Source organism: Psammomys obesus, unplaced genomic scaffold (assembly GCF_907164565.1).
Source record: "Psammomys obesus unplaced genomic scaffold, mPsaObe1.curated_primary_1811, whole genome shotgun sequence".
NCBI classification, from domain to species: domain Eukaryota; kingdom Metazoa; phylum Chordata; class Mammalia; order Rodentia; family Muridae; genus Psammomys; species Psammomys obesus.
The window spans coordinates 202,570-220,422 of NW_026592403.1; the positions used below are offsets into that span (position 1 = coordinate 202,570).

Genomic DNA, 17,853 nt, shown 5'->3' on the forward strand with positions numbered 1-17,853 from the left:
CACACACACACACACACACACACACACACACACACACACACACACACGTACACACACAGAATGAGGAAAAGAGAGAAAGAATTTTAAATGAAGGAATATTTAAAATTTTTTTTAGCTTATTGGCTAAAGATAATGGACTTTAAACACCTAAAAATACTGCCTGGCAACAATCTAACACTACTGTCTTGTAGTGAGGATTTTTTTAAACATAGAAATATTATGTGAATATGTTTTTTGTCTTAATCCCAAGTGTGGGATATGGCTCTGCTTCAGATTGTCCTGACTAATCATAGCAGCTGACTATGATTTGCTTTGGGCTCTAGCAGATATGTGATTTTGCTAGCTTAAGATGGTTTACGTTTGGAATTCTGGGGACTTTTTACAGGGTGTAAAATGCTAGAGCTCCCAAAAGGCTGAGGCAGCTGCTGCTGCCCCTGCTTGCTCCTGCTCCTGTCGCTGTTTGCTGGTTGGAGATATACTGATAATGAAGATCAAACTCACCCCAATGAACTTGACATCCCTCATGAGCAGGAAGTGGTCTAGTGATATCAACACCCACTTTTCCTTCTAACCTACTTTCTTTCTTACCTAGTGTTAGGGGGTTGGAAGGGATAGGAGTGGTGTACGGAGGTAGTAAAAAGAACCCAATAAAGCAGCCAAAAGCCCAGCTATAGTGCCTTTTCTTTTGCCTTCAAACCATGTTATGTCTCCATCCAAAAACAAGATCAGAGTTTTAGAGACTCTAATTTTATTGCCTGGAGCTACAGTGTTGGAGTTTCTTACTACGTGAAAGCTTTCAGGCAATTTGAGGAAGAGTTGAAATTGAATGCTCAGTTGTGAGCCGATGATCAGAAAAATGTAGAAGCAGTTGAACAGCCTTGATGGAAGTACCCAGTTTCAAGAGTGCAGAAGTGCTTCTCTGTGTGCACACATGGGCATGCTCATGTGCAGACCAGAGGACATCTTGGCTACAGTTCCCTGGGTGCTGTCCACTCTACCTTATGTTTTGATACAGGTCTCTCACTGGCCTGGAGCTTGTCAAGTAGACGAGGCTGGCTGGTCAGCCATCCCCAGGGCTCTTCCCATCTCTGCCTTCCTGGATCTGGATTACAAGAGATTCGTCGCCACACCCAGCTTTTAAAAATTATTTTATTATTTATGGTTTTATCATTTATTATTATTTGTTTTAGATTTTTAAATTTATTTTTTTAATTTATTACAATTTATTCACTTTTTATCCTGGTTGTAGCCCTCTCCCTCAACCCCTTCCAATCCCACCCTCCCTCTCTCTTCTCCTCCCATGCCCCTCCCCCAGTCCATTTATAGGGAGGTCCTCCTCCCCTTCCATCTGACCCTAGCCTATCAGGTCTCTTCAGGACTGTCTGTAGTGTCTTCCTTTGTGGCCTGGTAAGGATGCTCCCCCTTCAGGGTGAGGTGATCAAAGAGTCAGCCACTGAGTTCATTTCAGAGAAAACTCCTGTTCTCCTTACTAGGAACCCACTTGGAGACTTAGCTGCCATGGGTTACATCTGTGCAGGGGTTCTAAGTTATCTTCTTGAATGGTCCATGTTTGTAGTATCAGTCTCAGAAAAGACTTATGGGCCCAGATTTTTTTGGTTCTATTGTTCTCCTTGTGGAACTCCTGTCCTCTCCAAGTCTTTCTATCTCCTCTTTCTTTCATAAGATTCCCTGTACTCTGCCCAAAGTTTGGCTATGAGTCTCAGCATCTGCTTTAATACCATGCTGGGTAGAGTCTTTCAGAAATCCTCTGTAGTAGGCTCCTGTCCTGTTCCCTGTTTCTCCCTCTTCTAATGTCCGTCCCTTTTGCCTTTCTGAATGAGGATTGATCATCTTACTCAGGGTCCTCCTTCTTGCTTAGCTTCTTTAGTTATACAGATTTTAGTATGTTTATCCTATATTATATATGTAATGGCCATTTATAAGTGAGTATATGCCATGTGTGTCTTTCTGCTTCTGGGATACCTCACTAAGGATGATCTTTTTCTAGTTCCCACCATTTGCTTGCAAATTTCATGATTTCTGTGTTTTTAATTGCTGAGTAGTATTCCATTGTATAAATGTACCCACAATTCCTGTATCCATTCCTCAACTGAGGGACATTTGGGTTGCTTCCAGATTCTGCCTATTACGAATAAACACACTCAGCTTTTTTATGTGGGTTCTGGGCATTAAGCTTAAGTCTTTCTGCTTGCCAAGCAAGTACTTTATCACCTAAGTCATCTCTCTGGACTTCTTTTTTCCTTTTACAAAAAAACATGTTTCTCTCCTAAACTCTTCCTTACTGAGAAGGGATAAACTGAAGCATTTTAGAACGATGTAGCTCAAAGTTAGACGTATGACTCTCCCCTTTACCTTTGAGCATTTTCATCGAACCTTGTGAATTATTTTAAATTAAATCATTTATCTCTAAATGAGCCATGAGTAGGGTTGGGCTGGGATAAATATCCAGTCAGGGACACTTTTCTCTGATTTTATTTTAAAGAGAGCTGTTTAGTATGATTGGTTGGCATTCAAGCTGCACAGAGGTCAGGCACAGGAGCGGTAAAATCTATTCTGCAATTTGTAGTCTAAACAGTTTCAACCAAAGATTTAAAATCAATTGCCCATCAACGGTTCTTATTGTGTTCTGGGATGTCGGTGTCTATGAATCTTAATGTGCCTGAACAGATCACAAAGACTACTCCAACTCCATCTTGTGTTGTATGTGTTTAGTAGTTGTTAAGATCAGTTCCTAGAAATCAAGACAAGAATCTACCATCCTTCACCCTGATAGGAGGCTTCTGCTGAGTATCATCGTCTTGGGTCCAGTTCCTTTGTTTCTGCTTCTCTTCCTCACTCATCTGGATGTGAATGAAAAGACTCTGCTTCAGGATCGAAGTGATTTCTAGTCATCCATGAGAGAAAATGGAAAAGAGGAGGTTCTGAGATATTTGGGGAATAAACTGCTTATGTCATGATTCTGCTAGTCCCTTGGGAAGGTGGGCATACACACATGCTATGTTCTGGAAGAAGTTTCAGATGTGTCTGAACTTTCATGATTTATCAAATGTCAGTTTCATCCAGCTGCATACAACATGTGATAACTATTCAAGCTGAAAGCATATCGAGGGCAGTGAAGGCTGATTTCTCTACCCCACATGCTCATTCTAAGTTCAGAGCAAACACATGCAGTCAAAACACACCCTATGTTTTTAGAACTTGAAATAACTCAGGAATTTTTCACTGTTGAAGTAATTGGCACTTCTCATTAAACCAGGCATGGTTGTTTTCTAGGTACGACTTAAAATGGATGTGATGGCTCTTTCAATAACCATTTTTTTCCTTATTATGGAAATACTAGCTGATTCCATGAAGCCACATCTTTGACCACTTGGCTGGTGGATTCTGTCCAGACTTCAGTCACCTTGCTCAGAATAACTGTTAAGGTAGTATGAGAACCAACTTAAGATATTATTCACAAAGTTCCTTGCTTGTGCTCATTTTTCTCTTGAGATAGATCTTCTTCCATAGTCCTGGCTCATGTAGAATTCACTATGTAGTTTAGACTCTCCTCAAACTCACAGTACCCCCTAGCCTTAGCCTCCTAAGTGTTGAGGTTACAGGCATTAATCACCACACTTGGATTTTTACATATTTTTAAAAAGGAATGCCTTTTCTTTTAAAATGTTTAAAATTTATTTATTTCATGTTTATAAATGCTTTGCCTGCATGTATGTGCATATGTGTACCATGCTAGTGCTTGGTGCTTGAATATTTCAGAAGAGGTTGTCAAATCACCTGGAACTGGAGCTGAGGATGGTTGTGAGTTACCATGTTCATGCAAACCAAACCTAGATCCTCTGCAAGAACAAGAAGTACTCTACACCACTGAACTATCTTTGCAGCTCTGAATTTCTTTTCTTGATGATGGCCTGCCACAAAGAAAGCAGCAGAGACGAAAGACAGAGATGAAAGAGATGAAAACTTTATCTCTTTTTAGACAGCAGTTTAGACTGGAAGTGGTGTGTCAGGGTCCTTGGGGACATGGCTCTGAGGGTGTTGCAGGTTGTAGGATAGTTTTGTGGACATCTTCACTTACAAGATACACAACTAAGTTAATGTGTTAAAGGTTCACTTCCCTTTTTAATTAAAAAAAAGAAAAAAGAAAAAGAAAATTAAGACACTAGGAAAAAAGACACATAACTTGAAAATCTACATGAGAAGGTCTAGCCATGAACATGGATTAAACAAGTGATGTGATTTTGAGCTAGTGACAGAAGGGAGAGCCTATGTGACTTGGACAAGACAGAGGCTCGATCTGGGAAAAACTGTGTCGGTAGAGAATGAAATGTAATTCAAGGTCCCCGTCTGGTTCTGTGATGATTGTGTTTACAACTGTCCAGTTTAGCAGCTATGTTATTGTTTTTCAACTTTTAGGCTACTCAAAAATATAGAAGCATTAATTAGAATATAAGTATTATCAGTTATGATCTATTATTAAAACTATAATTGAGAGAATTTGTCTAATAAGACAAAGTTTGAGTAGCTACCAGGCTGGATCTCCAGAATAAGAAGCTGTACACCCCAAATTGAATAAAATAACACATATTTAGTGATGTCATAAAATGATAACTCCAAAAATCACACATGAAAGAGTATCAGATTACAGATGGTGTCATAGATATTATCTATAGATATTATCAACAAAAATGTAGAACCAATATGGTGTTATTCTTCTGATATGACAAGACTGCTGAACTCATGACATCACAGTGGCTGTGGTGTCTTGCACAAGATCTGCACAAGATCAAGCCTATTAGCATTCCAGCATGTGGTAGGGAGGTTCTCATGAGTCCCCACTTCAGCTATTGACAGCTGATGAGTTCTGGCAGAGGGAGGGTTAGTTCTCTTTATGGATGTGGCTCCTGGTACACTGACAACACATCAGCAGATAACCCGACACCCACGCTTTTATGCATGGCACATACTGGACTTAGTGGGTTGCAAAAACCATGGACATGAAGTTGGGAGTGGGGTAATATCTGGAAGGAGTTATGAATGACTATGATCAAAATACATTTTGGGCATGTAGAAATTATCGAAGAATTAATAAAACAAATTCTATTGGGCAGAAAGGGCAACTTCTAAGAGTGAAGAGAACAATGAAATTGGGAATATTAGTTTTTATTCATAAGTTCTTTCCTATTTGAATTTTCTTCACATGATTGGGCTAATTAGATGAAGATTTAAAAAGTCTGTTTATAAATATCTATTTTTCCCAGTAGTATTTCTCATAATGGCTAAAAAACAATATTCCTTCTGCAAATAGTAAAAGTTGAATGAAGTTTATTTCAGACTCAGTTTAATTTATTGCATTATAATTGGTATAGCACACACACTCCTATCTTTTAGAATTCCTCAGGCATTTGAATAACTGAACTGGATTTAAGATTATATGGCACATCAAGTTTCAGTAAATAAATAATTACAAATATTTCTATTCATTACTTGCGTATTTTTATAATCTTTCCTAAGTCAAAGTTGATTAACTATTCCCATTATAATAGAAAAGCAAATTTCAGCAATTGATACTCCAGGGTTTACAGACAACTAGTTATAAAGCCTTACCTGTAAAGACTCCATTTTACATAATGAATTTAGTTCACATAAATAAATAAATCACCTGTGTAGAAAACAGTGTGCTGGCTGGCAATTGAAGCATTATCTTTTTACAAGCCCTTGTAAAACATGACTGTTTTCTCAGTGAAGTCTCAGATTAGCTTCCAATAATTGTCATTTTGAGTTTTCTGTGAAACTGGGAAGCCACTGGGAAGGCACTCAGAGCTGGGAACTGTTGAAAACTAATGCACAAAGTCATGCTTACCCAGACTTTTGGACTTGGGCAAAAATGGCACAAGAGCAAAGAAATGTGCCTGTTCTCTGGCCTGCCTGCCTGCCTGTCTGTCTGTCTATCTATCTTACCTTTCCTGCTGAATTGTCCTGGAACCTGTGGCAGAAACTTATGAGGAACTTTACATTTTTTTTCTTGCTTTTTTTAAATTTTTTAAAATTTTTTTATTAATTACACTTTATTCATTTTGTATCCCCCCATAAGCCCCTCCCTCCTCCCCTCCCGATTCCACCCTCCCTTCCATTTCTGCATGCATGCTTCTCCCCAAGTCCACTGATAGGGGAGGTTCTCCTCTCCTTTCTGATCTTAGTCTATCAGTTCTCATCAAAAGTGGCTGCATTGTCCTCTTCTGTGGCCTGGTAAGGCTGCTCCCCCCTCAGGGGGAGGTGATCAAAGAGCAGGCCAATCAGTTTATGTCAGAGGCAGTCCCTCTTCCCATTACTAGGTAACCCACTTGGACACTGACCTGCCATGGGCTACATCTGTGCAGGGGTTCTAGGTTATCTACATGAGTAGTCCTTGGTTGGAGTTATGAGTCTCTGGGAAGTTCCCTGTGTTCAAATTTTCTTGTTCTTTTGCTCTCCTTGTGGAGTTCCTGTCCTCTCCAGCTCTTACTATTTCCCACTTCTTACCTAAAATTCCATTCAGGCTCACAACCATAAATATAAGGAACTTTACATTTTTAAAAATTACCAGTGATTTGTTTGTGTGTTCTGAGACTCTGTCTGATACTCTCAGCATTATTTTGTATTGGTTTTATGTTTTTTTTTTTTTTAAATGACACATTCCCTAGTTGAATATCAGATTCACAAGAGTAGGCACTTGGTAAATTTAACTTTTTGGTGTTTTCCCCAGACCCTTTCATGGCTGGCACTCAGCTATTAACTTGAGCATTAAAGATAACATGCCTACTACTGAGCATTGTACATTTCTAACTATGGATTAGGTCTCTATTCTAGTTTCATTTCTTTTACTATGACAAAATAGCTTCGCAAACAACAGCTCAGGAGAGAAAGGGGTTGTTCAGCTTAAAATTCCATGTTACAGTTTATCATTGAGGGGAAGTAAAGGCAAGAACTCAAGCAGCTAGTCACATCACATTCACAGTGAAAAGTGGAGAGACATAAATGTGTGAGGGCCCATTTCCTCACCTGCTTGCTGTCATCTAAATTTCTTATCTTTTATTCAGGAATGGTGCTACCTACAATGGGCTGGGTCTTCCTATATCGATTAAGTCTCAACACAGTCTTATACAGACAATCCCACAGGATGATATAATCTAGGTAATTCTCCATTAAGACCCTTGGCCAACACAATTTACATTCCATGTTTTTTTTTGTGTGTGTGCATGACTTTTTTCTCTCAAGAGAGAGAGAGAGAGAGAGAGAGAAAGAGAGAGAGAGAGAGAGAACAGAAAGATAAAGTTGGATGGGTATGGAGAAATTGGGGAGAAAAAAGTATATGATTAAAATATGTTGCATTAACTTCTCAATGAATCAGCAAAAGCATAAGAAAATGACTCTTTCCAGGTAAGCCTAGGTTGTGTCAAGTTGATAATAAAACCTAACCAGCAAGCCCCATCCCAAGTGTGTTACACATACATGCATTTAACCTTCAATGTGACGCTGTGTGGTAGGTATTCCTTACGTAAGTCTGTCTCATTTTTACAAGTGAGAAAACGAAGTCCCAAAGAGGCCAAGTAGCCCGCCTTGAGTCATAAAGCTAGCTGTAGATAGAGCTGGATTCATCTTGGTTCCCTCAATAAGCCATTAGATTTCTAGAAGGAGCTTAGGTCTTTTCATGCAGAATGGTGGTGAGTGCAAAGAGGATTAGTGGCTGGACAGATATAAGATTGTACCCAGTGGTGATGATCTTGGTAAAAGTTGATCAGCCCTGGTCTTAGAAAATTGTTGCTTTTTCAGGGACAGATGATGTTCAATGTGTGAAAGCAGGGGTGGCAGCTCTTCCAGTGGCTCAGGCTTATGCATGGCACCACACACAATGATATCATTGAGAGCAGTGGATTGCTTCACCGTACAACAGGAGGCTGTGTGTATAGAATGATTTTCACCTTTCAAAGCATTTGATGTACTTTATCTTACAAATTACACTGTGAGGAAGCATTGTGATTTCCACTTTGCTAAGATACGGAAATTGGAAAGGCTGAATCCTCTACCGTGTGCCACGTCTACAATGAGGCCTGAGGATTTGTTTTTCTGTTCTATTGCTCTTGAGTATTGAAGTGACTCCTAGGTATATGGAGTGACAAGGAAGCTATGACAATCATTAATTTTATTTTTTCATTTTTTTTAAGTGTAAGTAATTTCGGGCACAGATAGATGGTGTTTTCAGTCCTGGAAGTTGCCTTATCTATACAAAATAACATGTGAGTACAAACATTTCATTGCTCCCAAATAATTTTTATTTTATGATAAATATTCTCTACTTTGGAGGTAAAAATGGTTGAATTCACACAAGTGGCTCAATAGCTATATTCACTTAGTAATTAGAAAATTTCAGAAATTTGATTGTTTAAATACAGTCACAACTTTCTTCCTACCTGGCATACAGTAGCAGTGATCTATCAGGATTGACTGTTTCCTGAAAAGGGCCTGTAGATATCCTTTGACATGAGAAGAAGATACTTTGACAGCCAACATCTCTTGGGCAGTCTACCTCCACACCTGACTTCTTTTGTATAAGCTGGTTCTATCTTTCTGCTCTGTGTACAGGGACTCATGTGGCATACTCATTCTGTATAAGTGATGTCATCAGTCACCAGTCTTAAGCACATTAGAGGTGACAGAGAAGCAGGCACCTCCTAATCTGTCAGCTTCAAGCTACTTTTGTGGTAGCCTGACCTCTGTTTCCAGCTTTTACAAATACTGGCATCACCCTTGAAAGTGAGGTATACAAAACACCTAATAGAGTTTATGGGAATAAAAAAATATTCACAATATTGCTAGTGTGGTTGTTCTGGAAGTAACAGTGGTCACTGGTATCTTTGCATTCTACATTATCTTCCTTTGTTCATCCCCTATGGTAGAAAGCATCCTTTGACTTCTAGGATCCAGTTTATATTAACATCTCTTTATGTGGAGATAAACATTCACAAAGGAGAAGAGAGAGGTGGTTACCTTTGGTCATGACGATCCCTGCCAGTGTTTTGTGGCGGGCATACACAGACATCAGGCCAACTGTCAGTTCACGGAACTTCTGTGTGACCAGCTGGGACACAGAGTCTGCAAAATCCTGTAAGACACAAGCATCAGTGCTTTTTGATGCGCAGGGCAGAAAGAACACGTGACAGCTGGCTATTGCACCCCCCCCCCCCAGCATGGCAGTCTTCTCCAGGGGAGCCAGGGCTTGCCTGCTGCCTGATTCTGTCTGATCCATGACCTTAACAAGGAGTTGTTTGTGAGGAGTTAACCCCAGCAATGCCTTGGCTGGAAGTCAAGCTTGAGCCCGATTGAGTTCTTGCTCTGTATCAGGGTAGGTCTTTAACCTGTGTCTGAGAAAGACCCTACTCTGTGTCTGAGCAGGTCCTGGACCTGTGTCTAAGCAATTCCCTGGCCCATGTCTGAGCAGGTACCTGCCTACCCTGTGCCCTTTACTGAGCAGGCAACTTTTGCATAAAAACATACAGTTGTTTCTTATCCTTGTTCTGCATAGCAGCAATCTCAAGGGAGACATTCAGGTAAAACTTGATGAGGGGGTAATACATTATTATCACCGTTATCACTGCTTTCTTTTTAGAGAACGGTTCTCAACTTTCCTAATGCTGTGACCCTTTAATACGTTCCTCATGTACGGGGATCCCCAACCTTAATTATTTTCATTGCTACTTATTTCATAGCAATCATTTTCATTGCTGCTTTATAACTGTAATCTTGCTTCTGTTATGAATTGTAATGTAAATATCTGATATGCAGGATATCTGATATGTGATCCCAAAGGAGTTACAACACCCCCTGGTTGAGAGCTGCTGTTTTAGAATCAGAGATTAGTGTTTAAGTAGCCACAACACATCAGGGCTACTCTTCTGGAGAACTGATCGCTACAGCTTGCGCCCCAACCTCTTCTTGCTCCTTCAGACAGATGAGCATACAAGCACACACATACCATGTAGTACACATAGCACACACATTCACATACACACAAATATACATGTGTTCACAATACACAGTGCATGCACATGTATACACACATATACATACACATATGTATCCAAACACACAAGCACACACATACATACATATATGCACGCACAAATGTATACACAGCAAGTTAACTTGTCTTTACTTAACTGATCCTAAGGCTAATTCACATTTCCAGTCAAGGAGCACATGTACAGTGAGTAACAAAGCCTAGAAGGTCTGACTCTGTGGCCACGCCTCCTCCAGGTCCTGCAGCTGCAACCTTGTGTTCTAATTGTGGAACTCCAAGTCTAGGATATCTTGCGTGGTATGCCTGTCACAGGCCTTGCGGCAGAGGAACCTGGTTGGAATCCTAATTTTGCAGCCTATGAGTTGGGATAGGTCATTCAAAACATCTGAGCCCTGTTTAACCAATTTACAAGGTCATCCTCTTAATGTTCATCTGACCATGTTTTGGGAAGGATTAAATGAATGATCACTTCTTAGATGCTCAGCACAGTGCCCCACACTTGTTTATTTTTATTTTATGTGCATTGGTGTTTCTCTTGCATGTATGTCTGTGTGAGGGTGTCAGATCTTGGAGTTACAGACAGCTATGAGCTGCCATTTGGGCGCTGGAAATTGAACCTGGTCTTCTGGAAGCACAGTCAGTGCTCTTAACTACTGGGCCACCTCTCCAGGCCCCCAGCTTTTTTTTTTTTTTTAAGTGAATTAGATGTTCATGCTTCCATCATGTGCACGTTGATATTGTAGAGGCAAATGGTGTGTAGACATCTGTTATATAAAACTAAGAGATAAATTGCCGGTTAAAGATTTCATTTGTATGCAATAAAAGGTGTTCCTGCACAGCCAGGGCTGCCTCAGGAGACAATGGTGACCTCAACAACAACCCAACAGTCCCCCTCCCAGTTCCTCATTGATAAAAGGTGGGCAATGGGAAGGGGCCAGGGCTGCCTCTTTCCAGCACAGCCTCTAAGACTGGACAGCCGCTTTCCTTGCTCTCGTCACTGTCATGGCAGGTGCTTGTGTTTTGAAATAGTCTATAAATCACTACTGAAACCTTGTAGAGGACAGATCCCCCACAAACTGGGTAGCTCTAGTGCTGGGTGGGGAGGGAAGAGGTAAACCCCGAATTATCTTGAATTTTTGTTTATGTAGCTTCTACTTAGCTCCCCCCCCCACCCATACACTCAAGCTCCTTTGTGAGAGACCATGCCCTCTAGGGGTTTGCCAGAGAGACAGATTTTAGCAATAAATCCTGGGTCTGCTTCAGTTTGCCCTGTCCTTTTGTGTCTTATGAACTGAGGGCAGTCTACATTTCTGGACACTTGGTGTGCTAAGACATGAAAGTGCTGGGGGATGATGTTAACTAGGGGGCTCAGAACAGTAAAGTGTTTATGTATTACAGTTCTGGAGGCTGAAGCCCAAGTTCAAAGTGTCACAGGGCTGTACTGTCTCTGAGGGCTCCAGTAGAAGGGTCTTTCTGACTCCTATAGTGTCTGTTGCTCTACAGTTTGTCCCTAGGGGCCAGGCCTTGAGGTTGTATAGCAGGAGCCTATCTCCTGTCCCCTCTCTGCTTCTTCAGTGTAGATCCACACTCCCCTCCCTCCATGCTGTGACGGATGGTATCTCCAGGAACTGTAAGGCAAAACAAACTCTCTTCGTTTATAAGTTGCTTCTGAGATTCTGGCAAGATGCTCCATCTCAGCCTCTGTCTTCTTATGGCCTTCTTGCCATGTCCATGTCTTTTCCTCTTCTGCCTCCTCTAAGGTCACTTTGCATCAAGCTCATGACCCCCATGGATTATCCAGAAGGAGCTCTTCTCAAGACCCTTCACTGGATTGTATCCACGAAGATCCCTTTTCCAAATATGGTTGAAGTCACAGTTATTGCCTGTCTTGGGGACACTCTCCCTGGTGCTGATTTCTGCCATTGTTTTTCCACTGTTGGCTATAGAAGGGAGGGCAGCTATTTTGTTGTTGTTGTTGTTGTTCTCATAGAGCCAGGACCTATTAATTGCTTTTCTTATTGTTGTGACCAGACCAGAAAGGGTTTATTTCAGTTTATAGTTCCAGGAGCTATGTTCCATTATGCTGGGAGAAGGCATGGTGGAAGTGTCGTGTTCGCAATCAGAAAGAAGGGAACAGGTAGGAGATTGGGCCAGGCTGCAGGAATCCCAAAGCCTGCCCTGTGTGTTCTACTTCCTCCAGGAAGGACCCACCTCCCGAGGACCAAGTATTTGTACCCATGAGTTTTTGGGGGAACATTTCACGTTAAAACTGCTATATGTGATTTTCCATAAATTCTATTTGTTTTTGAGCAGCTAGCTTAATTTTTAGATTGAAAAAAAAATGAAAGGCATGCTCAAACCACACCATCATGGTCATGTGTGGATGCCCTCAGTGGCAGATGAGGTAGTATCCTCCACAGCAGACTCCAGTTCTCACTGTCATGAAGGATGGTGCATCATCCCCATCCAAAGAGAAGGTCTGACGTCAAGTCATGCTCCCCGTGCTATCTTGAGAGCTCAGGAGCCAAGCTCTGACCTGGAGATAGGGAAGAGCTCAAGATTTGGTTGCCATTTACAGTTCCTACCCCCAGGGGTACAGATGGTACCAAGTGCTCACAGTGAAAGCCCAGAGAAAAATGACCAAAACAGCTTATCAGGAAAGAGAGCAGCCCCACCACCATGTGTGGGGGTTTGGGTTCACCTGCTTTATCTTTCCAGAGCTCCTGGGCATCTTCAAAGGGGGATGCACTCCTAGAAACCAGATTTGATGGCTCAGGCCTGGCTCTAAAAATGAGACACATGTGGAGTACCGATTCCTAACAAGAGGCATTTCTTAACACTTTTTGTATGTGCCTGATATGGCCCTTGCTGAAGGCCTCAGAACAAGACAGCCTCCACTGAGTAATTCCACAGATAACAGAAAGGCCAACTTCATTTTGGAAATTTAAATATCACTCCGTTTCTTTACAGGATGAGAAGAAACACAGAAACCAAAGATTTGGGTCCTGTGTAACATTATCTCATTTAATTCAACCAAAGAGGGTAACTAGCTTTATCCCCTTTGGTCACTGAAATGATGCCACCAAAGTAACATGGCCAGGATGTGACTGACACAGAACTTAAACCCCACTGGTATAACTTTGGCCTTCCATGCTAAACTGGTAACCCAATAGCTCCAGCAAGGAGCAGGATTCACTTCCAAGACTCCCCACAGGCTTAGTTGCCTCTGCATGCCCTGTTTGTACATGGCTGTAACTGAGTGCGCACTGTCATCCTGAGGAGGGCCAGGGTGTATGCAGAAGGCCTAGTATCCCTTGACACCCTCTGGGCTGGTATCCCAGGATGCTTTGCACCCATTATGAGTTAATTAGCCCTGAGCCACAGCGATCCCCTAATGGAGTCATTTGAGGAAATGCTGAAGCAGAACAAATCACATTTGGTCTGGATCTCAGCATTTCCACAGATGACGGGTTCCTCGACTCACTTGGTTTGGCAGAGCACATGGGCCGATGGGACTTCAGGTGCTGTTCACAGAGTGACAGAGACCTCTAGCTAGCACAGATGGCTTAGAACTGTGAAAAGCAGCGTGATGAGATTGTTCATATGGGCAGGGTTTCCCTTATCTGGTCCAGGAGACCTGAGATATAGCTCCCAATTATTACGCCACAGACCCTGGCATACTAACACTCAGACTTGGGATGACCAGATCGAGGCCATCAGTAACTGGTTCCTGGGGCAGGTAGGTGGGGGCTTCATCCTCTCACCACACATAAACACCCAGGCTGTCATATCTGTTTATTAAGCTGTTATATACCATGCTGTCTCTGGTCCCTTAAATCCTAAGGACTGGTGAGATGACTCAGTGGGTCTTACTCATCTCCAAGTTTGTTGACCTGAGTTCTAGTCCCAGAAACCACATGATGGTAGGATATAACCAATGGCCACGAGTCAGTCATCTTCTCTATTCCACGAATACACACCCTTTCCCACAGACACATTTATACAAACAAAATGTAATACAATTTAAAAATCCTACAGTTGTTCATCATTTGCAGTATTTAGATGTCTTTTTTTTTTCATGTCTTCAGTCCAATGTTTAGAAGGCCAGCGATATCCATGTGAGGATTAAAGCGAACTTTTGTCTCGCATGATTTCTTTTTAGCAGTTTCATGTTTTTAATGATGCAGTCAGCCTAACGACACCTTTCGGACTGGGAATCTTGCCTTGGGTTTATTGCACACTTTCTTTATTCTGCTGCGGCGCTGTGTGTGGTCATACATGTCGTGGGCAGTGGTGCACATCTTGAATGGATGACTGAGAACACAAATTTATAAAACCTTCAGGATGAACTGAAAGGAGCTGTCTAAAGGCTAAAATTCTCAGGAAAAATTTGATAACTTTTCTTTTTCAGTGAAAACCCTCAACATTCCTCCCAGCTGCAACATGAAGTCTCTGCAGGCCCTGCCATAACAGATTCCTATAGACTTTCTGGCTTAAATAACGGATAAGCATTTTCTCACAGTTCTGAAGGCTGGAAGTCCTGGATCAATGTGTGAGCATTCAGGTTTCCTTCTGAGCCTGATCTTTTAGCCTGTGTACACTGCCACCATTCTGTGTGCTTACACAGCCTCTTCTTGCATGGAGAAAGGGAAAAGCAATGGCAAGCACTAAGTACTAAGTACTCACCCATGGAAGCAGGACACTAACATTTGTTTGACTTTAGCTACTTCCCCAGACAATCACTTTGGCACTTAGAGCTTCAACACATGTATCAGGGGCATACAAACATTCAGACAATAGCATTCTGTCCATCTCTCCATCACATTCTGTTTGCACAGTATACATTCATCCCAACAGCCCCATAATCTTAACTCAGCCCAGCATTAATGCTAGACTCAAGCCTAGAGTCTATTTTAAATAACATACAAATCATGTATGGGTGGGACTCCAGATATAGTTCATCATAAGGGAAAATTCTTCCCTAGGCATGAATCTGGAACCAAACAATTGATATGCTACTTTAATTAATGGTTGAAACAGACATAGAATAGATAGTCTCATGTCCACAGGATAACAGAGGTGTTTGGTACCAAGGAAGTCCAGATCAGGGCAAAACCCATTCTATCTGAAGCCACTGCTTGATGCTTCAGGCTCACCCACCAAGGTGACACTTTTACTTTTCAGGAACAAGGAGAGAGAGATTTTTGGTATCTCTCACCACATACAATTTTTCTTTTGAGACAGCGTTTCCTGTATCTTAGGTTTACCTTAAACTCACTTTGTAGTTGCTAGTGACCTTAGTCTTCTGATCTGCCTCTACCTCCAAAGTACTGGGTTTACAGGCATATGCTCATGCTCAGTTTTAAAAACTAGTGTTGAGGAATGAAGCTGGGGTTTCCTGGGCATGTTAGGCAAGCCCTACACCAACACAACTATAGCCACTGTCCTTCGGTGTTTCTTCTTATATGTCCCAGATACTTTTGGATCAGGACCCTACTTCTGTGTCTCCATTTAATCTTAACACCCACTCCAAATACAGCCACATTGGGCACTGGGCTTCTAACGTATGGATTTAAAGAGGAGAGACACATTCACTCAGAGTTATATATCAAAACACAGAGTTGCCCAAGCAACACAGTCTATTATGTCTTAGCCTGACAGTTACAGAATGTTACTGTACCAATCACTCTTGTGCTTCATAAATTAGAAGCCCAAACATGTGAATCAATAGGGTTGGCAAGGATGATGTTTGGCAAAGGAAATGTGTTCCCCTTCTTTAATATGTGACCATTCCCTATTCCCTAGCATTGTGGAGTCATGGAGGTCAGGACTGTCTTTGAGTTTTGGAGGAAATTATATTTATCACTTTTAGGTAGGTAAGACCCTCAAATGCCTAAATGATGCTCCTTGTCTGTTTCTACAGCTCTTTCTCTCTAATGTCTTTCCCCCTCTTGCACCCTACCCTTATCTCTCTCCTCTAAAGGAGGCAATGTTCTCATGATACTGCTACTAGAGTCAGGAGACAAATGTCACTCACATGTTGTGAACTGTGTAGTTTAATTCATATTAAGCCACTGATGTGAGTGTTGTAGGTTAGAGCAAGGGCATTATAGAGAAGAGGGATGCATTATGAAAAGACAAAACCTGAGAATCAAGCTCAGGAAAATCAAATAATCCACAGTCCTTGAGATCTTTGCAGCTTTGGGGATGACCTGACTGGGCAATAAAGAATGAAGAAATGATAGACACATGTACAGAAAATTCAGAAACAGGTAGGCTGTGCTCTCTGATAGAGACACACTGGCAGTCCAAAACTCAGTGTGTTTATTATTATATACAGCTGGATGAGGAGATGGGCTAACTCATCTCTACAGGGACCTTTGGGAGTGATCTTCAGCTGTAGTCATCTAGAAGATGAAGCTCTGTTTGATTCTTTCTACATACAATGCCAACATCCATCAGTATTCAGACCAAAACTTTGCTATTCGGGAGATTGTCCAGGGAAGGTCTTGCCTTTCCCATGGGTCTGGGCCATTGGGATCTTTGACATAGTTATTCATGGCAATAGTGCACAGTCACTCAGGACTTCACCACTGAAACTTGGAATACAAGGTAGAAAACAAGCGCTGATACTGCCCAACCACTGGATCTTTTGCTGACCTGTGTGTGGTGGCTCTGTACCTGACATGATAATTGTGAAGGGTCCAGGTGACAATTTACTCACTTCAACCTTGTATCAAGTTAGGATGTCTTCAGTATTGGTGTCAGTTTCTCGTGGGTGGTCTGAGGTGGGGTGCCCCAGATTTCAAAGATCAGGTTCTCTGTTTTCCTGCTGGCAAGTTGTAAGCATTTTCAATACACAAGCAGCCATTATGGAAGCTTCACTTGTACGGAACTTTAATTTCTGCCTTGTGGATTTACATGGATGAAGAGACACAAAAAGCATGGGGTATTTATGTTCCTTGTGCCAGATGACCTTGGACCAGTAGAAAGAAAATTTGAGTGTTCTGGAGTTGGTTGTGGGGAATTCCTCCTAACGTGGTGCAAAGTTCTCCTCCATAAAACACCTATTGACTGTTGCTCCAATTCTCATTACCCGGTGGCTCAGCAGCAGCCACGAGAGATGCACAGACTAGTTGGCTTAACTCTTCATGTCTGGCGCGAGGACTCCAGGCAGACAGGACAGCGGCAGTCTCCAGACCAAGCGGGCTCTGTGAGGGCATTCCCCTCTTAGTATCTTGTCGCTGTGCCCCTTCTCTGTTTGTGATTTTGGAAAATACATTTGAAGAATCCACACGTTTATACTCAGCCTGTTTCTTAACTAGTCTTTACAAAGGTGAATGTAAGAAGAAAAAGAAGAAGAAGAAAAAAAATCAAAGATTTCTTTAACTTTTCTTACTTTGGATGGCGAACTCATTAAAATGAAGACAGCTTTTTCAGTTGGGCACTAAGATTTATTTCTTTGATGTTTTACCAGAGTTACTTTCTGTGATCACTTAAAATCACTTAAACGAGTCTTGCTCATGGCTCCAACATGAGACTCTTCACTTCCCTTTGAAGATCATAACACATATAAGCAGCTGATTGCTGCTGACACCCCCAGCTCCCCTGATACCAATTCCCCAAAGTCTTTGTCTCTGCCTCTGAAAAATGACACCAGAATGTGTTGTCCTGGAGTCATATCCATTACATATTCTTATCGTGCTCATTCTGTCAGGGCAAGTTTGGTATCTATCTATCTATCTATCTATCTATCTATCTATCTATCTATCTAT

The 17,853-nt window shown here is 41.7% G+C and overlaps 1 protein-coding gene across 1 annotated transcript in view; it reads right to left on the reverse strand.

Annotated features, from left to right (window-relative positions):
* The window catches only part of Adarb2 (adenosine deaminase RNA specific B2 (inactive)), a 564,895-nt gene that overhangs the window by 68,047 nt on the left and 478,995 nt on the right, over nt 1-17,853 (reverse strand). Inside the window, exon 4 of the mRNA XM_055613205.1 lies at nt 9,049-9,163. Within this exon, the coding sequence (XP_055469180.1) occupies nt 9,049-9,163 (115 nt within the window). The remainder of the gene's footprint in view (nt 1-9,048; nt 9,164-17,853) is intronic.